The sequence below is a fragment of the Ruditapes philippinarum genome, unplaced genomic scaffold, assembly GCF_026571515.1.
Source record: "Ruditapes philippinarum isolate M1 unplaced genomic scaffold, ASM2657151v2 ctg1955_1_1_1_1, whole genome shotgun sequence".
NCBI lineage: Eukaryota > Metazoa > Mollusca > Bivalvia > Venerida > Veneridae > Ruditapes > Ruditapes philippinarum.
The window spans coordinates 312,648-340,414 of NW_026863477.1; the positions used below are offsets into that span (position 1 = coordinate 312,648).

At 32.5% G+C, this 27,767-nt stretch overlaps 3 protein-coding genes across 4 annotated transcripts in view; 1 reads left to right on the forward strand and 2 right to left on the reverse strand.

The window, feature by feature from the left end:
• Positions 1 to 7,957, reverse strand: part of LOC132722180 (phosphonopyruvate decarboxylase-like) — a 29,533-nt gene extending 21,576 nt beyond the window's left edge. For both annotated transcript variants that reach the window (XM_060706629.1, XM_060706628.1), the window contains exons 1-2: positions 7,821 to 7,957; positions 775 to 896 (exon numbers count right to left, since the gene is read on the reverse strand). In XM_060706629.1, coding sequence (XP_060562612.1) covers positions 775 to 879 — 105 coding nt within the window. In that variant the 5' untranslated portion in view covers positions 880 to 896; positions 7,821 to 7,957. The remainder of the gene's footprint in view (positions 1 to 774; positions 897 to 7,820) is intronic.
• A 6,854-nt stretch (positions 7,958 to 14,811) lies between these two features.
• Positions 14,812 to 19,079, reverse strand: LOC132722170 (uncharacterized). Its single transcript, XM_060706611.1, has 3 exons — positions 18,946 to 19,079; positions 15,291 to 16,645; positions 14,812 to 14,914 (listed from the first exon to the last, which is right to left on the reverse strand). The coding sequence occupies exons 1-3, from the start codon at positions 18,998 to 19,000 to the stop codon at positions 14,834 to 14,836; spliced, it is 1,491 nt and encodes a 496-aa protein (XP_060562594.1). The 5' UTR covers positions 19,001 to 19,079; the 3' UTR covers positions 14,812 to 14,833.
• Positions 19,080 to 21,228: 2,149 nt separating this feature from the next.
• Positions 21,229 to 27,316, forward strand: LOC132722181 (uncharacterized). The gene is made up of 2 exons (XM_060706630.1): positions 21,229 to 21,303; positions 23,267 to 27,316. The coding sequence occupies exon 2, from the start codon at positions 23,268 to 23,270 to the stop codon at positions 25,368 to 25,370; it is 2,103 nt and encodes a 700-aa protein (XP_060562613.1). The 5' UTR covers positions 21,229 to 21,303; position 23,267; the 3' UTR covers positions 25,371 to 27,316.
• The last annotated feature ends 451 nt before the right edge of the window (positions 27,317 to 27,767 follow it).

The following is a 27,767-nucleotide window of genomic DNA, read 5'->3' on the forward strand; positions in this document are numbered from 1 at the left end:
GATAAAAAAAAGAAAATCACCACTTTTAAACAAGTGAACAACCAATTGAAATCTTGGAACAGTAGACTTCAGAACCAATATTACCTTAGTTACACATTCATTGTAATAGTAAACTTATGAACTAGGTGAATTTATAACCATGGTTATTCAATACATGTAGTCAGTACTCCAAGGTCTCAAAGGAACAGATACAACAAAATATTATGCCAGACAAAATGCCAGACAAATAAAATCTGTACTTGTTTAATTTATTTACTAGCCTAATTTCTCTGTGAAAATGCATGTATTATTTTAACCAGTTATTTTTTGTAAATCTTTCGAAAAATATATGTGCTCATTAACATAATTATGTCTATATTTATAATGAGATCTTCCTCCACCAGTGAAAATTGGAGTTGATATTAAAAAAACAGCTTAATGAAAATATGAAATATGCAGTTTGTGCATTATTTCAGACATGAGCCGGTACCCCGAGTAGAACCAGTAACATTCTGTAAGATAGCTGGATAGCTTCATCACATGAAAGGATCCTAACTCCCTGATGGGATTTGAACCTTCAGGAGTGAAGGCAAGTGATTTGAAATCCTAGACAGTAACTACTAGCCTTGAATTTATGTTTTTTAAGAACACATGATCCAATATAAAACTTAGTGTAAAATAAATAATATTTTTTTTTATAAAATCTTACATGTTTAATTCAATGAATGACATGCATTTACTAACTTCATTGATCAGAGAGTAAAAAAGAGAAAAAAAAAAGAGATAAAAACTTACATGGGGCGGATCTTGACTTCCAAGAACACTGGTTTGATGTACAAGCCTCCTGCAACTACGTAACAAGCTTTGAGGAGCCAAAAATAATCTGCTGAGTGATGTCATCTTCTGTTTGTATAGATCTGTAAAAACGTTCAATGAATACTTTTATAATGTTAACATTTTACATAATGATATGACACTCAAACTACTTGGCATAAAAGTAATAATAAAAGGTTAACTATCAAAAAAATGTTAAATAATAGTAACACATTACATTGTATTTAGTGGCCAATATTAAATAAACTGTGTGGTTATTGCCCTATTCTTGTCAGCCTTTATTATAATGAAAGCTTGACTGCATCATTATACAGTAAGACCTGGCGTTACCAACCTGCCTTTAAAAGAACATTCTATATTCTAAAGTCTTTAATACCACTGATGTAAAGAAAGTAATGTGACATTGGTTGACCCTTTCCTTCATGAGCATATTGTGAAAAATGGCCGTTTTTCATTGAAAAGCCTCCTGTTACAAGTTCCAGCAACCCCTGGGGGGGGGGGGGGGGGGGGGGTTAGGAGCTGGCGCCAACAACATTTCTCAAACAAAAATTGCAGCAGTGTTTGGGGCCTAAATTAGGGCATTTTGAGGCCTCAAAAAGGGGGGGGGGGAGTCGAAAACTGTCAAAACACGTCTATATGAGGAAAAGGGTTAACGCCCAAACTTGAGGCAAATGTATGTGAAACTTTTTATTAATATTGCCGCAGTACATTGTTCAATTTTAGCTATCATTATTAATATTACTATATAATATGTTACAGTACAGGTCATCTTTTCCCCCTGTAGATAATTAGTAAAATGAGCATTTTCGTTTCATATTCTGCATTAATTAAAGATCCTGTATGTTGTAATTAATAAAGGATGTAACATACATGTGTGTGTATTTGCGTTTATTTATACTCGCCACCGGTTGCCCATATGGGCGAGCCCTCCAGAAGAGTATTAGTCATTTTATTTTTCGGAGGATAGTGCAATTACAGATACTAAAAGATGCCCCAATTCCAGAAGCTTCTCCTGGTTCTTTAGCGTGCCAAGTGTTTAAGCACCCATACACGGGACCTCGATTTAAAGTCTCATCCGAAAGACTGATTAGTAATTTTAGTTGGCCAGCCCGGGAATCGAACCCACAATGTCGAGATTACAAGTCTCGCGCTCTAACCGATTGAGCTATGCGGGCTGGTAGAAGTTATTAGTGAAGTTTTATATATGTATATAATTATTCTTCTAAAACAATTTCTAAACATCTACAAATATGTGAAATATGTACAGCAAATGTTTATGTACATTTTAATTAAACATTCAACTTAATAAATTCATTTCTTATTGAAAAAATCTTGCTTAGACTATATCCAAAATAAATTTCTAATTACCTCCCTTTATTTACATGAAATATTAAATTCCGTAATATCTCTACAAATAATGCTTTTTGAAACTTACAATATTGATAAATCTTCATTTGAGCATCATATTTATGATATATAAAACCATAAAAAAATTTCCATTTCAGGGTGTGTGATCAATCAGAATTTTCCATCATATTAATTACTAGTAAACACATGGTTGAAACTTAAGTATATCTATTTTGTCTGTTGTCAATCTAATGTTTTCGCTAATTGTCAAATGATGCCATATTGTATGCACAGCTTGCAGTCTTTTTATCTTTCTCAGTTTATAAACTTAACGCCAACGTGAAAATCTATTCTACAAAATCAAGGTGTTCCATACAGTAAGGCAAGCCTTAAAATTATCTTTGTTAAGGCCTTCCTTTAAAATTAAATTTTTAGCATGGCATGTTAGACTTTTGTGTCAACAGACCAAGTTCATAAACATATATACTGGAAAAAGTTTTACTATCATTACATGTATTCTCAATTAAAACTGATTAAGAATTTAAAAACTTATAACAATTTTCTCCCAAAATACCAGTTACTGGTCTGGTTTTTAAGTCACATTGACAAAAATGTTACTACAAATGACCCAAAATATTTCAAGACAATGAAAACTGAGAAAAAAGTACTGAGATTTTAAGAAAAGTAAAAACATTTAAATTAAGATATAATTTCTTCATTATTTGCGATTAATGGCAGATTTTGCAGTATTTTTCACCATATTTCTACTGTGTTACTAACACAGTAAGGCTTATTTTAGGAATATTTACCTCTTTTTGGTTATTTACATGAACTTTAAGTGCTGTTTGCCATGTGGAAATTATTTTCTTTGTTCGCTTGACAATATTTTACTATTTTAATACATTTTCAAATTTTCATGAAAATTAGCATGAATCTGGAGGCGTGCTGCTTTAAAGTCAGAACATGACTTTCGAACTTTTCTAGCATTAGAGTAGAAACCACAATCCTTTTGTAACCTAGCTGAATATTTTTTTTTGTAACAGGAAACTTTACTTGTAAACCTACAATTTATAATCGAAATCTAGCTGTGTTGGTTCAACCCCGTCAAGGGAAAGCAATTGTTTCCTTGAGCCAGAAATTTTACTTACTGCTCAGTACTCGTTGGTTCAAGGAATGGATTCAGATTGTGTCTATAACAACTTCATATAATTATATTCAAACTAAAATAAATTCAATACAAACTAATTACATTTACCTTGCTTGAGACAATTTACCGTTTTTATGTACATGTGGTACATAAACTAATTTTCTTCTTTGGTATGTAGAATTGTTACAAATTAATTACTTTCATCTTCAGTCTTTAAATCAATACAAGATAAATATTCTCATTTTATTACTATCAGCAGTTTACATTAATTAACCTTTTCTTAAATGGACTTGTCCATCTTTCAATCTGGATCAAACCATTCATCATTTTTAGGGAAAATTTTGAATAGCAAACAATGCAGATCATGATCAGAGGGCACAAATGTGCTGGCATATCTTAGTCTGCACTGATCACATGGGTACAATCAGTTGCCATTAGCAGGCTAGAGTTAAAACAAGACAATGTACTGACAATGCTAATGACAAGAATCTGCAGTTATCATAAAGAATGGAAACTCTTAAGTTTAAGCATATTTATATTAATTACTTTACAATAATAGTTTGAGACAAACTTGAATCACTCAAGTGTCTATTTCCTGGAACTAGTGGTAACCAGTTCTAGTGTCATACAAGAACACACTGCTCCGGCTCATTCAGGGTTCAAACCCACAAACCCTGGGTTAAGAGGTAGATGCCATAAGTTAACAACCAATAACTCTGATATCAACAATGTAAATAACCTTGAATCACCTTATTGCAGTACCTGGTTAATACCTATAAAATTTCAACGGTATAACAATAAGGTGACATTAATAGTTTCGTAGCTATGAAACCAAATAAGTAAAGCTGTATATTATTACAGTCATTATGCTTGTGACTGTTGTGCAAAAACTGGTAACTCCTATTAAATTTAGAAGGACTTTACCCATTACTGTACTAAGGTGATGATATGCCCTTGTGATTGAGTACAAGAGTACAATAAAACATAAGAGTTAACTTTTTATCTTAAACCAAATTGATATTAAATAAATCAATAAAAGAATTAAGTTTGTAAACCCTACCGCTATCTTTTTCCACCAATCACCACATAGTATCAAACTATTTTAGGTTTATAGTTTAAGAATTTATCTGTTCATTTAAACTTTGTCAAAATTAAAATATACATACAAAACATCCGATCCATGCAAAAATTGATAATTTACTGACCTATATTTTTTTATCAGCCTTTCATTAATTTGCAAAACAATACATTTATATGAGAAAAAGTTGAAGAAAAGTTTACAATGAGATTTCAAGCATGTTTAAATGATATTAAAATTCAAGAATGGACTTGCCTATAGTCTATTGTTTATTAATCCTTACAGCAATAGAATATACAGCTTTGAATGTGGAATAGTTCTTTAAATAAATCAAGACACTTTATATTACAAAAATACTAGGGAACAGATAATGTTGATCTTCTGCCAGCACTTTTGTATAGTCTGACCAGGCTCTATACTGTTGGTAGCTTACAGTGTTTTTTTTTTCACTTTTGGGGGAAGGGGGTCGGTGCCTATTGGAGGGGAAAAAATGCAATAGGAGGGGGATTTTTATACGGATCTAAAATATTGATGTGTCACATGATAAACTTGTTGGGATACCAGGAGTAGCTCCCCTTACCTATATGAAAAACCTTGCTTAACAGTAAGTCTTACAGGCTTAAAATAAAGCATTTTCCGGCAGTTAGTTGCAAAAAAATGATATTCATTGCAGGCAGATTTGGGCTGCCATATTATAGGGGGAAATTTCAGCTTTGAGGGGGAAAAAAAACATACTATTTTGAGGGGGGAATAGGGAGAATTTCGCCGAATATTTTGGTGAAAAAAAACACTGGCTTATCTTTTTTTTTGTGCATTATGATACTAAAATCCCTGAAACTTCAAATGAACTGTTCCAATATCAAAGGGTAAATCCCAATTACATAATACAGCAGATTAAGGGCTAAACACTGGATAGATTAGACTTTCATCAGATGGAAGTACAAGCTTGCAAAGCAGGATAAATCCTTAAAAGAGGTTAATGGCTTAAACATTGGATAGGTAACCAGGGACAGCAAAATCAATTCTCCCTATTTCCAAGGCTGTCCCACAGTCTGTACGGACAAGTGAAAATTTTTCAAGAATTTACAATAATAATATCAAACAGACAAGTGATAAAAACGGACAACTATGTTGAAATCAGATTTGCCAGCCCTGAAAAAATGCTATATAAACAAACATGTGATCTTACAGACAAATACAACAAAAGAGAGAACATGTTTGTCTATAGCATTTAAATAGTAGCCCGGCAAAAATGGTTAATTCTTAAATCTAAAATAGCAGTATATAACCTAGTATACCAATATTTACAACTTGTAAATATTATGATACAGTAAAGCATACCCATTTCACTGTGGTAGCATAAGGTATTCAGCATACCCATTTTTATACTGTGACAATTCTGCATCAGACAAAAGAAAAAATGTTAAAAAAGCGACTTATAAAGTTTTGGGAGCCAGAACCATCACTGAGGAATCTTCACGGCGTGGGACATTCACTGGTTAGTCAAAAAGTCACTGAAGGCTCTCAATTGAATTTGACACAGGTGTCAAAATATATATATCACAGATCAATGTACATGTGATAGTGTTAAGACCAAACTAGAAATGTGTCCATAGGACACGGGTGCCCCCACCGCGCCACTGTTCTGTCAATCTTTTTACTAATTCAAGGGAAATAACTCTACAAATACTGGATAAATCCACAAGCAAAACCCCAGGTGCAAATCTAAAATATGCTGAGCAACCTGCCCATAAGGTTTAATGACTATGTCAAATCCTTTTTGAGAAACTTGCGACACAAGTTGAAAATTGCAAAAAATTTTAAAAGTGAAGGGCAATAACTCTAAAAATACTAAATAAATCCAGACGAAAATACCTGGTGCACAACTGCACATGCTGATCAATATTCCTGTAAAGTTACATGACTGTAGGTCAAATACTTTTGAGTTACGTGCGACACATGTTGAAAATTGCCAAATTTTACTAACTCAAGGGCAATAAGTCTGAAAATACTAAAAATATCCAGACGAAGATACCCAGGTGCACAACTACACATGCTGATCAACATTCCTGTAAAGTTTCATGACTCTAGGTGAAATACTTTTTGAGTTACGTGCGACACAAGTTGAAAATTGCAAAATTTTACTAAGTCAAGGGCAATAACTCTGAAAATACTAAAAATATCCAGACGAAAATACCCAGGTGCACAACTACACATGCTGATCAACATTCCTGTAAAGTTTCATGACTCTAGGTCAAATACTTTTTGAGTTACATGCGACACAAGTTGAAAATTGCAAAATTTAACTAAGTCAAGGGCACTAACTCTGAAAATACTAAAAATATCCAGACGAAAATACCCAGGTGCACAACTGCACATGCTGATCAACATTCCTATAAAGTTTCATGACTCTAGGTCAAATACTTTTGAGTTACGTGCGACACAAAAGTGAACGGACGGACGGACGGAAGGACGGCCGGACGGACAAGGGTAAATCTAAATGCCCGCCACTAATGTGGGGGCACAAAAATAAAAGTAACTTTCCATTTATTAAAAACATAATCATCTATAATAAAAGTAAATGTCTCCACACTCGGTTGGATTTTTATAAGTGTCAACTGTCAACATTTCGTGTGTATTACTAAACTGTCTTGGGAAATCTATCTGATATCAACATCTTTGAATAATTAACATGCAAAGGTGTTTTTTCCCCTGCTTTGGGAATGGTGCTGGTACCGCTGCGCTTTGAAGATGAGAGTGAAGTTGGACCTGTCGGCTATAGGCAGAGCCATTCGGTATTATGTTGGTTCCCATAACTCAAAGCAACTTGTATTTTTGTATACGGCAAAGCTGGGGAGCCAGTCATTCAAATTTGTCGAAAGATTTTGTAAATGGAGTAAAATGCGATAATCTTGATGTTTATTTTGACGCATTGTTTATATTACCATTGAAGTTTAAAATTGACCATCATCTTGGAGAATATTATCTTCTGTGTCAATGGACAAAGGATTATATGAAAATATTGGAAATGGAATAAAATACATGGGTGATTTTGACGGTAGGTGTGTGGATTTTTTCCGGCGAAGATTATTATCTTGTGTAATTATTATAGACTTATACAGTTATAGACGTTGAAAACTTATATATGAACTTTTTTCAAAACGGTTAATATTAATTTTTTTATATATAAAAATATATATGATCAGTACATGTGCTGGGATTGACAAATATACATTTTATCTGGATTTTAAAGGTATTTTGAGCTCCACACCCTAAGTGTCTGTGATTCTAATGAGTTCCGTGTAACGCGTAAAAAAAGAATGTGTATCGCGAAAATAGATTATAAATGTAATATTGGAACGTCATCTCGTAATAAAAAATATAATAAACTAATGAAATGATTACTTTTATTTTGAGTTGAATAAAACCGGTTACCTATTATAGTTTCCTTTTAAAAGTGGAGTACTGCTACAAGTAAATAAGTATAAACAAATGTGGTTGCTCGAGTGAATCTTCAATACGTTTCGCACTAATTGGTTTCCGACCCAAAATGAAATAAATATTTATTTATTGTCTGAAGTGACCAATCAGTTTCCAGTATTGATAAACACGCCCCTGTGTACTGATAAGCACGCATATGGCTAACATTTACATGTATGTTCATCATTCATTTATTAATTAGATGTTGATTGTGGTAGCGTATATATATAAATCTGTATGACTGTAGATCTAACTAATTTAAATTCAAGCTAGACTAATTAATATGACAGAGTCTGAGCAACTGCAAGAATTTTCAAATGACTATAATCTTAGCTATTTAAATGACAGGCAAGTAACGAGAATTAGTATCTACGATTCCAACATAGACTCAGCGATTTAGCTTTCATTAATTTTCATCAAATTTATTTATTAATTCCAGAATTTTTAGTTTAAGACGATAGTATTGGCAGTGACCCCCTACCTAAAACATTGAAATTAATAGGTGTAATATTAAATTATTAGAAAAATGGCTTAAAAAGGCTACAGAAAGTCAATGGACTAACATTAGGTATTTATGCCGACAAGAATTAAACTATGATCGAAATATAAAATATTTCAATATTTAATATTCACAGAAATGCCTAAATCTAATTCCAATACTAAAATATACCAAACCCCTAAATTATGGTGAATGATGAATGCACACAAGCTATTAAATTAAAAGAACCCCAAAAAAAGAGAGAAGAGATCATAAAGCTTAAAGCACACATATAAGATATGGACTATGGAAAAATGTTAGATCTGCGGTAATAGAAACTATTAAACAAGCTACATAAACGTTAATCGTGGATAACAATTCTGCATTAAGATCACGTATAAAACCAACTCTAAGGAATTTGTGGGAATTTATAAGAAATATAAAGGAAAAGAATGATTATCTTTAATTGCTGGCTTTCCAAATAAATAATAGAATAATCAATTATAACAGATTCAGAAGAAAAGACGAACGCTATAGTTAAACAATACGAAAACGCTATATACAAAAATTATTATGCACAAAGTACAGGGAAATGAATAAGGCACTTATAAATTGTAAATCTGGAGCCCCCGGAGGAGACGAAATACATCATGATACCATAAATAATTTCCCCGATGAAATAAATTAACTTTATTAAGTCTGTTTAACAAATTGTGGAAAGGTGGAACAACCTCCTTGCTTAAGCTGGAGAAGCTATATAATTATACCGCTCCTTAAGTCGAATAAAGTTAAAAATGACCCGGCGGGGCCTTTATCAGTAACATCACCATTTTCAAAATTAATGAAAAAAACCAACTTGATTAAACCTAGACTGTGTAATCATTTAGAAAACAATAACTTAATCTCAGTCACTCAGTTGGGTGTAGATCTCACCACTCCTATGCTGATAATCTTACTCAACATGAAGCGGAATGTTGTAGGGCAATTAATGATAACGAACATTTAATAGCCGTATTTCTTGATTATATAAGCAATGCATTTGATTAGTTATGGATGGGAGCTGGTATTGCATGATAACATAGACAAAATAGGAATACGATGACGCATGCTTCGATGGATAAAAGATTTTCTTGCTAAAAAAACCATTAAATTTAAAGTTTGATTTCACGACTCGATCATACTCAGAAATAATCGAAACGGTGAATGGCTGCCAACAGAGAAGTACAATATTTAGTTTAATCATGAATGCCTTTATTGAAACATAGAACCATTTAAAACAATAAATAAACGAGCATCACAATTTGTAGATGATTTTGCTGCGTGGATAATTTCTGGATCTAAACAATTAGCAGTTAAGAAAATGAAGTTTATCATTGAATTATAAAGTAATTTTTATTGAAAAAAGTTCAAACAAAAACTCATTAAATGAATTTAATAATCAAAATTTTCCAAAATTAATGTAGGAAATGTTAAATTATAGTGTCAAAAACTGTTAAATTCCTAGACATGACGATTGACAAACACCTAGCGTGGAAGTCCCATATTGATGAATTGATAATACGATGCCATGTAATGAAAGCAATACGCGGCAAAGAATGGGACAAAGATAAAATAACATAAGATTTATTAAACATTATTATTAAGTTAAATACAGTATGGTAGCATTGCACTGCACATAGTTAAATGTGCATTTCCGTCTACAAATTTTAAGTTAACACTGAAAAATTACATGTGGAGACTTATACACTCAAACTTGATTTACAAAGATAAAAAAGTCCGCTTAAATATTGGTGAGATAATCTGCCAGTCAATGATGAAATAGGAGAAAGTCCCTATTTCATGCATGTATATAAAAAAGATAACAAAGAACAATGTAAAATGCCACAATTATACTCAAAGAATATCACAATTGATAAACGAATATGAAATCGAAGATTTATTTAACTATAACCAAACAATGCTATATATATGAAACGGTAATTGAAATAATTTTGCCAATCAACATCGATTTAACATTAAAAAGTAAAATCAGTAAACAGAAAGTCTCATCACAAAAAAAACAGAAAAAAATGCTCCAGTATGTCGGCCATGCATACGGAAAACATGGCAGGTACCAGTATGAGTTGTGTACCTTATCAGTCAGTTATAAGCTCGTCTGAAAGATATGATCATTTATTTTAGCAGCAACGCCTTATTCTCCATGATGCATATAATGGTCTCATTAATTTTTTGTTCTCCCGTGCATCAGAATAGTATCATCACAAAAAATCGATTTGCATACATATTTTGTATCATTCAGTGAATTACTGAATTCAAAATTTATGGGTCACCTTTTGGTAGAGACATGTCTATTAAGCCTAGAATACATACATACACGTTTCGTCGACGTCAACAGAACATTACAGTCTACTATTGATTTATCAAGCATCAATCATCTGTGTACATGTACTTTTCTACCTTAAATATTTGAAGTAAGAATAAAAATTTAAATGCAAAAAGTATTTCTTACATTTTTGGTTGTTTGTTTTTGTGGAATTTTAAGTCACTACGACAATGAAATAGTCATATAGAAATAACAAAACTTTACAGTGGAAGAATACCTCCGGTGCCCCTCCAACACGAGCGGGTACCTGAATGGGACAACCGACATTCCGTCAGCTAGCAGGATAGCTTCTTTACAGAGTAAGTCCCGATATTTTATGTTGTATAATTTTAACATCGTAATAACAAACTACATGTTATTGAAATACAGTGCATACGCAACGTGATGTACAATTCCGAAAAAGAAACAATACAAAGAAGCCCTTTCTAAATGAGAAAATTGCCTTATTTCCGGAGGTTAATGTGCCTTTAAGTTTGGCATTCTTGTCCGTTGCATTAAGTGCTGTGAGCGCTTTGATTCAGTTTGCAGAGTTCGGTATTATAATTATGTACATGTATTTTCTTTCAAATTACTAAAACTTCTACATCGTATTCCAAGACAAGTTTTTAATAGGACCCTTCACGTTTCATTATCTGCATATTGACCCTATCTGGAATAATTTTAGTACGTGTGTTTATGACACCATAGCGGCTCTTAAAAACTAAATTGTGTTTTCAGGAAAATTAACAAAAGTATGCAGGGGATTACAACGCCTTCTGTTGAAGCTAAGAATTCCGAGTGTTTTTTTACATAAAATTTATCCAGTCACAACAAAATAAAGTCTCTCTTTATTCCCAAATGTCACGCGGGTTGGCCACCATTATTAAGGTGTTAAAATTTAATTGTACAACTTATTTGTTAGCCATTGAAGTGATTATGTATATAGGAGTTTCCAAAACAGTTATAAATCAGAGCGGGCGCTGTGGTGCAGTGGTAACACTGACTGTCTACGAATCAAGGGAGTTCGATCCCCCGCTACTCCACTACAAGACTGAACATACTAAATGACTGAACGGAACATACAGGTTTAGAGACTGAACGGTTGAAAACATACAAATGATACATACAGACCTAACGCAACAACAAAGTAACGGAAAAACACAAGTATACACATACAAAAACTTATCAACAATAGATACAGCGGAGGGACAAATACATGGACAGACAAGAGCGGACGAACACACACATGGACAGACAAGCGCGGACGGACACAGACATGGACAGACTAGAGCGGACGGGCACACACATAGACAAAAAAGAGCGGACGGACACAGACATGGACATACAAGAGCGGACGGGCACAGACATGGACATACAAGAGCGGACGGGCACAGACATGTACATACAAGAGCGGAAGGACACAGACATGGACAGACGACAGTGGCCGGACACAGTCATGGACAGACTTGAGCGGCTAACACAGACATGGACAGACAAGAGCGGACAGACACAGACATGGACAGACTACACGGACACGTACATGTACAGACTAAACAGGACAAACAAGAGCGACGGCCACATACTAGAAATATTCATGTACATGGACAAACTCAAAGGGCGGACACATACATGGACATACTAAACCAGGCATGAAAAGACGGACCCATACATGGACAGTTAACGAAAAAAAAACCCACATAATTACGCATACACGGACGTAGTAAACCAGAAATGCACGTACATGGTCAGACTAAATGGACGGATACACAGAAATACACCAAACATGGACAAACTAAATACACATAAAATAAACATATGAAATATAAAAAAACATATTAACAAAACATACTAAAACTACACACACAGTCATAAGGGACACAAAACAAATATGGAAATAGACAGAGTGAAATGAAGACTTAAAGTAACATACGAAACCGTAAATGCATATTACAACAGGAACGTCATAATTAAACTAGTGACTAGATACAAATAAAACAAAAACATCGAATCTGTATTAAAAGAAGAAAATATACAGCAGCTAACACAAATAACAAATTAAGACATATATTATGAATACATTTAGAGCCTGGAACGCATAAAATCGCCTGAAATTCAATGCGCATACAACAACTGCATACGACGTCCAAATAAAAAGCTATTGAAATAAAAACATTAAACGCCTTTAAAACTGTGCGGATTGTGAACCTGGAAAAGGTTTCCTGATTGATTTGTCCAAGATCTAATTATCTATCATATCTAGCGAATTTATATCATATATCGAGTTAAACAAAGATTATGAGAACAAATTTGTATCATACGTTTAAATATCATAAGTTTATTTTAACTTAACTAAAATTGATTAATCTCATCTCCACAAATTTTAGGGTGGTTACGGTTTGCAAAAATTATAACTGTATAAACGTAGACTTAATGATCGCATCAAACGTTTGAAATACGGTCGTACTAAAGATATTCTTTGATTTTAAACATTTACTTTGTTGTTTTTAATGATAAAATAGCACATTTTGTACGCATTAATTTTGTTATTCTAAACATATCTGATTATGGAGTACTATTGTCCGTTATGACTGTGCCGTACAAGATAAGATAGCGTGCAGTCGGAAAAAATACAACTACGAGTACAAACAAAATATCATATCTTATCAGAGACAAGCCAAAGTAATGTTAAAACCAATCTTAAATTACCTCGTGTTTTAGTACCTCGGTTTTGTGGTTTTGTGGTCAAGTTTTCTAACCGATTTTTTGCTTAAAACCGACCGAAACCTTTTAATCGTATAAATATCTGATAAAAAAGTTATCCCCCGGAAGCATCAAGAACAGCAAAATTATATATGAATTGAAGACTCGGTTTGATTTAGTCTGTACATGAGGGATAATGAAAAATGCAACATCCCTCACGCCCCCCAAGCACCGGCTTGAGCGGTATTCAATTCTCAACACTTAAAAGTGCTGGAGTCAATGATCTCGAGGGACCAGAAAAATATAACAACAATGAAGTGAAGTACGTGGAAACTTTTTACGTCCGCCACACAGCACTTGGCACCCGCTGTTGTGATATATAAATATTTGGTAAGCAAGTGATTCCTTGGAAGCATTAACAACCGCAAATTACATGAGAATTGCAGACTCGGTTTGTCTGTACATGAAGGATAATAAAAAATGCAACATCCCTCGCACCCCCTAGCACCGGCTTGAGCGGCATTCAATCCTCAACACTTAAAAGAGCTGGAGTCAATGATCCCGGAGAACCAGAAAAATATAACAACACTGAAGTGAAATACGCGATGCCACACAGCACTTGACATGTATAAATATCTGGTAAACAAGTGATCCCTTGAAGCATTAACAACAGCAAATTACATGAAAATTGCAGACTTGGTTTGATAGAGTCTGTACATGAATCGATCGGGTGCACGGATTTCATATATTGCATGTTTATGTCAGTACAATTATTATTGCTTTTATTAGACAGAGGTAAAAGGAATTTATCAAAGCCTAAACGTTGGTTCATAAATTTAATAAAACATTAAATCCATTTAAGTTGTAAAAAATAAAAAGTAACATCAAATTTATGGAGTAGATTATCCGCCAAAAGTATATGTATCTTGATGACATGTTTATATATGGATGTTACTAATCGCTGACTGTTGATTGCATTCATATAAGATTTGTTAAAACCGCCATGGCAGGATCTCTCTCGTTCGTTTAAACATATTTTTTTAAGCTCGATTGCGAAACAAGTTCGAGTCCGCTTCCTGGAACCAACCAGGGGGCGTGGACGGTAACTTGCATTTTCCAGTACCGTCCATGAACATACTCAATCAAACTGAGCCTGCAACATTTTCAATTTTGCCGTGTTGGGCTTTCTTTAGGGATTCTGTATTTATCTATTTTGGTGTCATATGAAGAAATATGATCTCTGGGTTGAGAGGCAGACACCTTAACAACTAGGCCGCCCCCTTCTGTCTCGTTTAATCAATTACTGTATGTACATCCAAAAACTATTTAGAGTTACACATTACATGTGAAACTTTTTCTGATTAAGATACCGTCTATGGCTCAAAGAAATTAATAAAGTTGAAAGCTATTTTTCTAATCTTTATTATATTATTTAAAGAAAGTTTTTAATGAAAAGAATTTATATCCAAAGTCTTTCTTCTGGTCACAATGCTCGGCTGATGCTGGTATCTGAAATAGATTAACATAAAAATAAAATAAAATAAAATAAAATAAAAAAAACAAACAAACAAATAAATAAATTAACAATAAATAAATAAATAAATAATTATTGAAATGAAATGAAATGAAGTGAAATAAAATGAAATGAAATGAAGTGAAAAAAATGAAATGAAATGAATTGAATGAATGAACGAACGAAAGAACGCACGAACGAACGAATAAATCAATCAATCAATCAATCAATCAATCAATCAATCAATCAAAGAACCTAGCCCTTGATAACAATAATAATAGTATTCCGAGCGTACCAAATCGGTTGGTGAAAAATTCTTGAAAATACATTTATATTGATTAAACATCAATCATTAGGATGCAAATCACTTACGTTGTGTAAGTCGAAGTGTAGATCACTCTTTATGTAAATGTCCATGATACCAAACAGGTTATCATCACCGTCAACAACATCGCTGTATGTAATATATGTATCATCAATGTCATTCCTGGCTTCTGTTATGTCGATTTCATCTTGATCTTGGAGAGCTATTGCTTCTAAGTCTACACTATCGTCATCTGATTCTATTATGTCTACGATTTTGTCATCTGATTCTATATGTAAGGTATCATCTTGTGTGTCACTGTCTGACATTTCTTCAACTTCACCTATATCTTTATTCACTGAATCATCTGACTCTTTATCTAGAATGTCACCAAACGTATCCGGGCCGATACGATTCAAAGTATCGCTGTTGTTATCCGCTGTTCTGTCTACAATTGGATGAGATGAAATTGGACCAATTTGGTCTTTGTCTAAAACGTCTGCAAACAAATTGCTGTCTTCTACTGTGTAATCATTCTCTGCACTCGTCGGATCGCTTTCGAATACATTCTTTAGTTGTTTGTCTTTTCTTCTCTTTTCTATAGTTGTTTTAACATGTTCATCAAACATTTGAGAACCTCGTTTTGAGATTACAAATACTTCATCCAGATATACATGCATATCGTCTGTAAGTGGAAAACCTGTTTCAGTCGACGGCCGAATGCAATTTGGTGTACTGAAACCTGCTTCTGTATCAATAGCAATCTCTAACATTTCATTTTGATATACTTTATCAATGGCTTCAAATGAAGATGACCTCTCTGCTTTAAAATGTGTTTCATTAAGCCTGTACAAAGGAGTGTTAATATTTGGCTCAATCAAATTTGGTGTAGCAATGTCAGCAATTTCTTTTTCATGCATTGGTTTTCGACGTAGATCTACATCATTCTTAATTTCAGATGTGAAAACTGTTCCTATTGCATTGGTAGCAATGTCGTTTTCGATATTTAAAGACTTATTTTCTTTCAGAGGTTTAGTGTCTGATATTCTATCTGTAGCACTTTTGATATCCGTTGGTGCCTTAACCAAAAGATGGTCGACTAGCTTAGCCAGCTGCCAATCAATCTCTTTCATACTTGGAATGTCTCTTGTAATCTTTTCGACACTTTCAGCTACAATATTTTGAACATCTTCACTTTTACTTGCTTTTAGGTCTTTAACTTTGTTTTTTCTCTCGTGACGAGCGTCTGTGAATCTTCGGGTGGCATGTTTCACTGAAGTTTTCAACTCTTTGCCATTCTTCACACCAAACTTCTCTATAAATATACCACATCCGTTTCCTATACCAATGTGTAATACGGCTTTGTCGAACGTGGCACTGATTGGAATGATGATGTCATCATTGTTTGGACTAATGAGGATATCTGTAACAAAAAATAAAGATTTTGAAAAATAAAGTCAAATATAAATTGGCGTATATTAAAATATCGGAAACTTCTTTAACACTTACATTGACCACTAATGAGATAATCGTGAGGTTTATATAGTTTTATCTTACTTTTTCAAAGAAAGGAAGTTTGCTATTTTATAAATTCGTTATTAATCTTCCTGACAGGTTATATGACCATATTATAAGGTTATTTGCAATAGCGACTCGGGTTTTATTTCCAAACAACCGTTTACATAGGGTCATATAGCATGTCAAAAATATAATAATATAACTAATTATATTCCAGAAATGGAAGCGGACTGTATATAATTGCAAATGTTTCTATATTTACCCATGAATGAACGCGGACTGTATATGATTGTCAGTGTTTCTATATATACCCATGAATGAACGCGGACTGTATATGATAGCCAACGTTTAGAAATATACATACCCATTAATAAACGCGGACTGTAATAAAGAGCTTATGTTTCAATATACGTGTATACCCAAAAACTAACGCAGACAGTATACGATGTCCAATGTGTCTATATATTTCTAGGAATGAACACGGACTAAGAGGGTCTTTGTTTTTCGATATATCCAGGAATCACATATAATGAAAAGCTAAACAGTGGTTGTTTCAGGAGACAAATGTCAACATATTCAAATATATTGTGTAAGTATGTGGACGCTGATTTAAGAAGGGAACTTTTTTTGTTTCTTATTCAAATAACTATGGGCTCAAGAACATATGGTGGCTGATTTGGTACGCTTTTGTGCGTCGCGGTGGCGCTACCGACAACACGACAAAGTACCAAATGGCGCGTTGTCGCCTTGTCGTCCTATTTCTAGCGCGGCACGCCAAGCCGCACGTTGTCGCAATGTTACATTGTCGCTCGGTTCAAATTGAAAGCTTGGCTTATAAGCCAATCGACAGGGCGAAAGTCGTTTGGCGCTTTGTCGTGTTTTCGCCAGCTAGACACACAAAAGCGTACCAAATCAGCCAGTATAAAAACATTTGCACATGTGCCATTAATAAATGTCAGTAAAGAAAACATTTAAGTATTTTCAGAATAGAAAATTGTAAGCAGGGTACCTTAAAAGTTTTTGCGTTTACCCAACATATACATGTAACTATATATATGTAACTATACATCAGAAATTATTTAAGCAGGACACAAGTGGAAAAAAAACAAACAAAAAAACGAGTGGTAGCAAGGCAAAGTGCTCAATGGTAAAACCAGAGCAAGTATAAATAATCGAGTAAGCAATCAAAGTTTTTTGTTTTAATTGTACTACTGTACAGTTTCATGCTTATAGCAATCATCAGGTACAAATGGTGTTGGTTAAGTTCTGGGTAATAACTCATACTTTTAAGCAGGAGATTATATTTATCTCTACCACTCTTTGTCCCACATGCATTCACTTCGCCTTCCACTGTTGCACTGTTCTTTGACCGAACAATATGCGTGCATGCGAGCGTGCTTGTGAAATATTCGAATATGTCATGCTGTATGTCATGTTATGGTTCTAATTTAAGAGATAATTATTAGTACATGGAACAAGTAATAATAATTTATTGTACAACGATAATGTGTGATATTTCTTAAAAAAAGATAAATAAACAACGGAAGTTTATTGATTGATACATATTAAATTATTCATTGTATTTTCCTTTGAATGATAATGTCTGGTCAATATCTGCTGTCTGTGGTTAACAAAATTATCGCTTTAAACAAATGCTAAAATATCTGTTCAAAACAAATACTTTTTGAATGCTTAACATTAAAGCCCCTTCTTTAAAAAGCAGCATAATATTTTGTTCTGTCCCATTTTATTCTATTGACGTACAGTTTTCATGTTTTTTTGGTTTTTTTTTTTTAAATAACAGAGTTATTCTATGTTACAACTCATTCAAGAATCGACCATTAAATGACAACCTAATTTTAACATTTCATTTGATACAATATAGCATTATGCTATTTAATTTCAGTCCTTAATTAAAAAAACTCTCATAATTTTAGTACAGTAATTATAATTATTATATTGCAAATTTTCATTTGTCATATAATGTATGAACATTCATCGAGGAAACCTTTAAGTTTATCTGCATCTATATTTCATTGCACTAAGCAGACGATCACACTAAGCAGGAGTAAATGTCCAAATAAGTTTGTTTTTTTAAAAAGAAAAACAATCAAACTGCAAAAAAAAAAAAAAAACTAAAACAGAGAAACTTCTTTTTGCAACAATTGTTTTTAAAGATAATTCAGATACATAGAATATTTTTACCTTTAAATGTGCATTTCGATACACGTTGGTTATCATTTTGCGAACTTCCTTCCATTTTGTAGGTACATGTATTGTTAACCTTAAACAGCAGACATATATACGTCTGCGCTGTAAGTTTGCCACATTTCAATCGCGGTTACTACGTTGTTTGTTACGTCACAATCAATAAATGTGCCTTCCAATCATATTTCTTGCGACATGTGACGTCATGACGTCATTCCGCAACATACGTTATTTTGTCAAGCGGTGAATCAGTAAACATTATGTTTTTACACTTACTTTGGCTCAGAATTCAACAAATTAATTATACACTTGTATAGTTTAAACAAAGAAGAATTAGTCTTAGAAAAATAAATTTGTCAAATTTGTAACCTTTCATTTAATTTATTTCTAGATTTTATATCGAAAAATGAGAAAAAGAACATGGTTATTTTCTATTCAACAAAACAATGTCGGATCGTCCTTTGAAAACACGGGATAAGAACAACAAGAACAAAATTATGTTTCCTCAACAATAAATAAATAAATAGATAAATAGATAAATAAATAAATAAATAAATAAATAAATAAATAAATAAATAAATAAATAAATAAATAAATAAATAAATAAATAAAATACTTGATGAATGATAAATTAAAATAATTCCCTAAAACATTTTGTGGTCGACTGGTCAGAAAATTGTCACAATTTCCTGGAGAATTACGAACGCAGTCCACTTACAGAAACAGTGTCACGTAGCTCAAGCAATCTAATCTGAAGAAAGCTTTATGCAGACTAACCAAAGCGATTGTGTGGTTGCCCGAACATTTCATTATATGTTACTAATTATTGGCGTCGGCGCCGCGTTATGGAATGAAATGAGATTTTGTGAAAGGGCGACAGCAACTTCTCGAGCCTTTTATTCGGTCATAATAAAAGCCGATAATTCCAATCGGTATGAGGGTGCTTGATTATTATAAAGATGCCGAGGAATTATTCAAAGTTACAAATAAGATTTTATGAATTATTCAATCGATTGATATTATAGCACATAAAACACAAAAAAGAGAGGGAAACAATATTCATAAAATCTGTATTTTTTATATTAAAATAGATATTACAATTATTGTATAAAAAAACAATTATGCTCAACGTGATCAACATGGTAATATAACCAGTATCATATTTTTACTAAGTGTGAACAGATACCTTAAGAGGGGGTCTTCGTTAATAGCGATAACATAATAAGGGACAATTCCACAAGTGTCGTGTTGATCATGAGTATGAATGATTGTATACATGTATATCCGTTGTTATTAATAATCACGATCATAAAGAAATAACAAGTAATATTCTAATCTCTAGCATGCCAATCAAAGTTCATAATGAACAATGTCTATCGTCTGTTCATTCTGGTAAAAACCAATTAACCATTGAACAGTTTATAAGAATATCGTGTCATCATATGTCTACTAGTTCATCTTCACTTTCTGCATTTCTTGCTTGGACGCCCTTTGATGCTTTGCATCAATGCTTTTCTTGTAAAATCTTAAAGGGACATAATTAAAATACCATAGAAGTGAGTTATTTCCCTTTACATTTCATTCAAAACAGAAAGAGGAAGTAAAATTAACAAAATGTCCATGTATCTGGTCAAATGGAAAGATTTTTTTTCTCTAGACTATTTTAAAGAAATATTATCATATTCAACATTCAAAGTAAGTTTAAAGCTTTATTATATGTACACAACTTCACAATAATGTTAAATGAATTATTTAATTAAACGTTGAATAATATGAATATTTGAATGAGTGTTTAATATAAAAACAAATAATGTTAACATCATGAAAAGTTTACTGTTTATGTTCTCATGGTACATATCATGATAAATTTGTTGTTTATGTAACCTTGGTAAACATCATGATAAATTAAATGTCTATGTTACCATGGTAAACATCATGATAAAATAATGTTCTATGTTACCCACATTATGAATTACACAAAAAGTGCTGATGACTTTTCCTGTCAAATTTGAAAATCTGCATAATGTTTGAATAGAGAATATATCACCCACAGTGGGTGATATTTCATTCTTAAAATTATAATATAATTATGTTTCTCTTTGAAATAATATGATATTTTAATACTTTGTTTATTATTTAAATAGAAATAATTTAGTACAAAATTAAGCCTTAGATTATCATATAAAATCTAAAAGGGACATTATTCAATTAACTCTCATAACAAATGTAAGGAAGAGGAAGTGAGTTATTTCCCTTCATAATTTCATTCAAAACCAAAAGAGGAAGTAAAAATTCTAGGCAAACAGAAAGAAACAATTTATCTTGATTTATCTACTATTAAAGCCAACATTCAAAGTAAGTTTCACACTTTATTCTTAATACATAATTTCTAATTTATATAAAATGAATTATGTAAGAAAGTGTTTCATGGAATATTTCTGTGATTTCTTATTTATGTGGCTTCCTTTATTTTATCAATAAAAAAAAAAATAAACATAAATCTTTTAATGAACTATGTATTTCAAATAAATAGAAAAATACATAGCAAGGTTTTATATTATAATGTATTAAGTATTAAAATATAGTAAGTTGTTTTAAAATCTTAAATGGATATAATCAAAATATCATAAATTAAATTTCCATTTAAAATTGTCATTCAAAACTGAAAGAGGAAGTAAAATTAGCAAATTTTCCACCTATCTTGTCAAATGAAAAGAATAATTTTCTCCTGACTATTTTTAAGGAAATATTACTAAATCCAACATGCAAAGTAAGTTTCAAACTTTATTTTATGTACAGAATTTCACATTTATATTAAATGAATTATGTAAGAAAATGTTACATGAATACAGTCGACATTGTATTAAGAGACCACTCAAGGGTCTGCCAAAAAGTGGCCTCTTAATAAAGTGGTCTCTCAATAGAATTCTGGAAAATTTGAGACTTTTTTATGTTACAAGTCATAGATATAATATAAAAACAAAAATTGTACAATATGATTTATTTGTATTACAGTTTCATAATTACATTTATGCATTTCGTTTAAAAAAGTCATCAATATGTGTTTGTTTTTTTTTAAGTAGAACTTATGTACAAATGTGATCTACGCTCATAATACTATTAACAGGTCATTTTGACCTTGAAACAAAGCATATTGTCATATATTATTAATATGTTCATACACATCTCCTGCTGAACATACTTTCAAATCATCGCAATGAGTTTTAAACTTCTTGATTTTTTCAGCAATTAGTTTTCACACTACCCCGATTTCAAAAAATTAAAGTTTTATCATTATTTTTATTTTATTTTTTTTTTTTTTTTGTCGAAGTGTCATATTTAATGGGGTACTACATGTTTTTTTATAAAGCATCAGATGAGCACCTACACCATCAGCAATGAAAGGCTCGGTTCTGTAATGTTTAGGTCCACTACGTTTCACGATTTTATTTCGACTACAAACGATGGCATTTGCTATTTACTCAGACTCAATTCCCTGCACGATTTCCTCATTCAATTTATCCGGTATCATTGGGTATATCATTTTTCGCTCGTTCCGACGATTTTTTTTTTTGAAGGGAGGTCACTCTGAGCACATGACAAAACTGTGCCAATGCGGTGTTGTGATACGTTATTGCTCTGACAAAATATGTCACAATAAATATTACTATCGGAAACTGTTTCTTTCTTTCCGATTTTAAAACGATTGCAATTGTTATTCAATTCGTTTTTAAACGACAATTATTTGTGACGGTCTAATTGACGGCCGTTTAATAGATACTTTAAGACCAATGACCATGAAAAATATTTGTTTGTTCAAACCTACTCGCTAATTACACAGGTGAGAATGTCCGTTGGGACGATTGTTTGTCACGGCCGTTTAATAGATACTTTAACACTGAATTTTGTACATTTGGGCCGTCATTTAGTGGCCGCTGGCCGCGATATAAAATCGTCGTTTAATGGAATTAATTTATATAGTAAAAATCATCGGGAGGGATTTTATGTGGCCGCTTAATAAAAATGTCGCTTAATAAAGGTGGCCGCAAGTACGATGCCGACTGTATTTGAAAATGAGTTTAATTTTAGTGACTCTTTTATATCAAAATTCTTAAAACAAATATTCAAATTTACATAATTTAAGAAAAATACCACAACCCAATAGAGAAAACAAATGCAATTATTTGTACCCCAACTTATTTTCTAGTATCTTATTTCCATAATGTCATGTTCTGTTCTGTTCTAGGATAAGTAACAAGAAATAGTATGTGACAAAATTAATTTGACTGCTGACGGAAACGATTTTCCCTTTTTACAGAATGTTTCAAGAACCTGACTACAGAGAACACCTATCATTGGCATTATCAGAGGTTTTACATGACATTGGTGTCAATGAAAGAATGGTGATGAGAAGGAGAAGACATGTCATGCTGAGAGAGACTATGGATAAAATCAGTTACAGGTTAACTGATACAAACATGACTGGATATTGTCTAGGGAGCCAGACTGAAGGTACAACTACTATAGGACTTGATTCAGACTTTGATGTACTAGCCTGTCATCATGATTTAAATATAATACAAGACTGGTCAGACTTGGAACATGGCAAGGAAAACTATCTCATGATACAGGATGAGAACACTTCCCCTGGTTATTGTTTCTTACAACTGCTCCAACCTTATGACCCTCTTTCTGTCACTGTCATTCCTGATGAACACCATATATCTGATAGAAGTGGAAGAATATTGTTGAAAAACACAATATGTAAGGGTGTCATTCAGGGTGCTGTAGAACATGGTCCATCACATGCTATACAAGGACAACCTGGATTATGTGATAGAGACAATGTGTTAGCTCTTCCTTGTAAATCATGGCATCAATCAGCATCAGGTTGGTTAGGGAGACAAGGAATTGGCAGATGGCCAACACAAGACATGAGAAGATTTGCAGCCAGTACTGGGTGTTTTGTTGTTCCAACTGGAAGTAAAGTCAGTGTGTATCCTGATCTGGAATGGAGAATATCTACAACATTGGCAGAAAGGTGTCTTATCTTCAATCTAAATATAACACAAATAAGGTGCTATGTTTTATTGAAAATGATTCTTAAATCCTTCCTTAATCCTCAGGGTGAAATCAATATATCAAGTTTCATGTGTAAAACAGTTCTATTACATTGTATACAAAACACAGAGACAAGCGTATGGAAAGATAACAATTTATTTACATGTTTAACATACTGCTTATTGGAATTACACAGTTGTGTACAGAATGACTGTTGTTCACATTTCATTATACCGGAAAATAATTTGATGGCAGGGCAATTTACAGCTGATACAAAACATATACTTTCAAAAAATATTTGTGAACTAATACAGATTGATAGACAATGGTTATTTAGTATTGATATTGATGATCTTGGTCATAGGCTGCAAGTTAAACTGAACATGGTACCACGTGGGGTTTACTATTTTCTTTCTTTTCTTGAAATACAAGAAAAAGTCTTGACCTTCGGATATTTAGACATTGCAAACTACATAAGTAGATGTCATATGCTTGTTTTATACTATTTACACAATAAAAACATTATGACAATGAAGCAATCTGTTAGTAAACTAATGACCTTCAGTGATAATGGTAATAGATTACAACAGGCTGCATTCAAGTTTCTAGCACCTTTTATTTTTACCTCATATGGATCTATCCTAGCATCATCCAGCATTTGTGAAAATAATCAAGTGTCACCTCAAGCATTGGTATGGTTATCAGCTGGTTTAAGCTCAGATATTACATCTAGTAGACTTAAATTGGCTTCAGTGTTCTACAGTACAGGAGATATGGAGAGAGCTGAACTAATTCTGAGACACACTGAACAACAATATTACTCTTATCCTGTTGAACCTATCTGTAGATGCTGGGAGAAGCCTCAAGGAGCAATAACAGCAGAATTTATGAGGGTATGTAGTGAGCAAAGTGAGGTCTGTATCAAACATATTACAGCATTTTGTGTCAGATTCATACATAAAGAGATCAACTGTGTTCCTCGTGAACTACGATATGAAATGTTCAGATCTACACAAGATGACATGATACACAGAAATCAGTATGGAGACTTTTGGATGGCCTGGGTTGTAGTTGATTCTATACCTTTCCTATACTTCCTACAATACAAGATCTATCGTCATCTACAAAGACATCAAGATCAACAACAAGTACTTAGTAAACTTATAAGAACCATAGTAACTGATGAAAATCTGTCACATAAAGAAACAGCCCTAAATATTTTAGGGCAATGTATGGAACAAGAAAACAGACCTCAACAAGCATTAAAATGTTACCTGCTTTCCCTTCAACAAAGGGCAAGAAACAATGCAGCAAATTTCCATATATGTAAGCTCCTTTCTGGCTTACTGGCTTGCCAATAAAATGGGATCCAAAAAAAAGTATGACGACTTTAGTTTTCAGTGATCATATACTGCTTGTGTTTATCAAACTGATTAAAGTGTCGAAATAAAGGCCTGTCATTACATCTTTTATCACAATATTATGTAGAAATAGCATTTCACATGATAAGTTGAAAGAATGAATCAAACTTCAATGACTTTGATATCTGATTGAGAGTGGAGAGCCTGTTATGAAGAGGACCATATTGCTCATGAAATTTTTTCCAGAAGTCTGCTTTATCTCAAACACACACACACATGCACGCGCACACACACACGCACGGACACACACACACACACACACACACATTATTACATACAGGTGCGGCTTTTGTGACTCTGTAAAAATGGTACTGAATGGTCGTGCATATATTTTGATGTGATGCCATTTGCGTTATACAAACACATAGTAAAGACTCGCTAAATGTTGGTGTTACACAATAAGGGTGTCAATGGAAAATGGCTCTTTTGCAGTTTTTTTTATTTTGGGTATGAGATAAAAATAAAATTATATTTGTGTAGGTTTATTACTGCATTTATTCAACTTGTTGTTTAAAATAATATCATGCTCGCCAGAGGCTCGCATAATGATTTCATTCAACTCGTTCAATAAAATAAGAGAAATGTCCCAATCGGAATGTCCTCGTCTATTATAACAGAATGACCTCGGAGTTAATACGGATTGAAAGTAGTTCTATCCCCATGGTTTCAGATGTATGCAGAAACAGAGAATGTAACATTCGATAATGTAAAACGAATGTTAAATTTGACATTCTAAGGAAAATAAAGTTAGTTTTGGTTCAATTATAATTTAAAATATGTGTGACAACCATTCTTTATATAAATATGCCAACGTAATGTCAACAGATTGCATTTTGTACTTTCGAATTCAACAACCATTGTTATGAATACATAAATAATGTTGTTTACTGTTATATCTATGAATTTACTTATCGAAGGTGGACTTAAACTTAATATATTGGGGACAAAATTATCAACACGTCCAACTATTGAATTTATATTTGTTTAGTTTTCTTAGCGTAGGTTAGGCTGAAAAATTGTTCTGTGTATTCATAATATTGTGTTTGAGGACTAACGGAAAGGGCCGAAAGTTGCGATCGCAGATTGTCCGTCATTTTTGTTAATCTCTAATCAGAGTTGTTGTTTATTCCTCATTAAATGTGATGGTTTATCAAAATCAATATATCATTTAAAGTAACTTTTTATGTTGATTATAGTAACTTTAGTTCTTAAAGATGATAATAATACTTATTTACTGATTTTCTACATCATACTTCTACTGGAAGTGTAATTTAGGTTAAAATACTTTGACGACTGCAAGCAACAGTCTGAATTGTGAAGATGCTTTTGTTAAATGTTTTGCAAAAGCCTTCTGTAATCTAAAGGTAGCTCAAAAATAGAACCAGGCTAAAGATTTTCAAAATGGCGGCGCCCTGCTAACTAAATATTTTTAATTTTTCTCAAACTTGTAAGACTTAGACATATATTTTTATTGATTTTAATGCGATTTCAATTAAATCTTATTCAAGTCATACATGTTATCTTTGAGCACTACAGCTTTCAGGCTTTCGCATATAATTGCATATAACGTTATTTTTCATTTAACAGTTTAATATTTTATATCATTAGAAAGTCTGTGAACTCTTTTTTTACAGATAAAAAAATAAATTTGCAAAACCTTTCCCTTCTTTGGGCCCTTTCCGTCAAATATCGGACAAAAACATCAAATAAAGAATATAATAATTTAGTTTAGGTAGAACATCACAAAATAAATTCATGCTAAAGAGTCACATATGTTTGTTAATTCTTTACTTTTATTGTTTTCTTTAGTTATCTGTTTTATTCATGATAAACTAAGTGTTATTACTTGCTTATTTGATAATGATAACAGTTTCTTTACAATATTGCTATGCAAGTTTGTATCAGATATGATGTTTTATTATGAATAAACAGTTACTCAACATATTGTTCATCTTTTTTTATACATGGACCATTAAACTGATATTTTCCTATATGATCATTAAATTAGTTTTCTACCTGGCGACTTGATGCTTTAAATAGCATCAAAACCTCTACTTATTTAACATATATATATCATGAATATAACATGACCTGCAAGTTAAAGCAAAGAAAATCAATAATTTGACCTTATAGGTCATTTATGAGTGAAGGTCAAGGTCTTTCTGGTTAAAATGAAGGTATATCCCAAAAAGATTATTATGTTAAAATTTGAAGACAATCCATTAAAGAAAAACAAAGTTATAGCCACTTATAGCAAAAACCAAGCAAAATTTAGATATTTGACCTCGAAGGTCAAGGCCATTTATGAATAAAGGTCAAGTTCAGTCTGGTCTACAT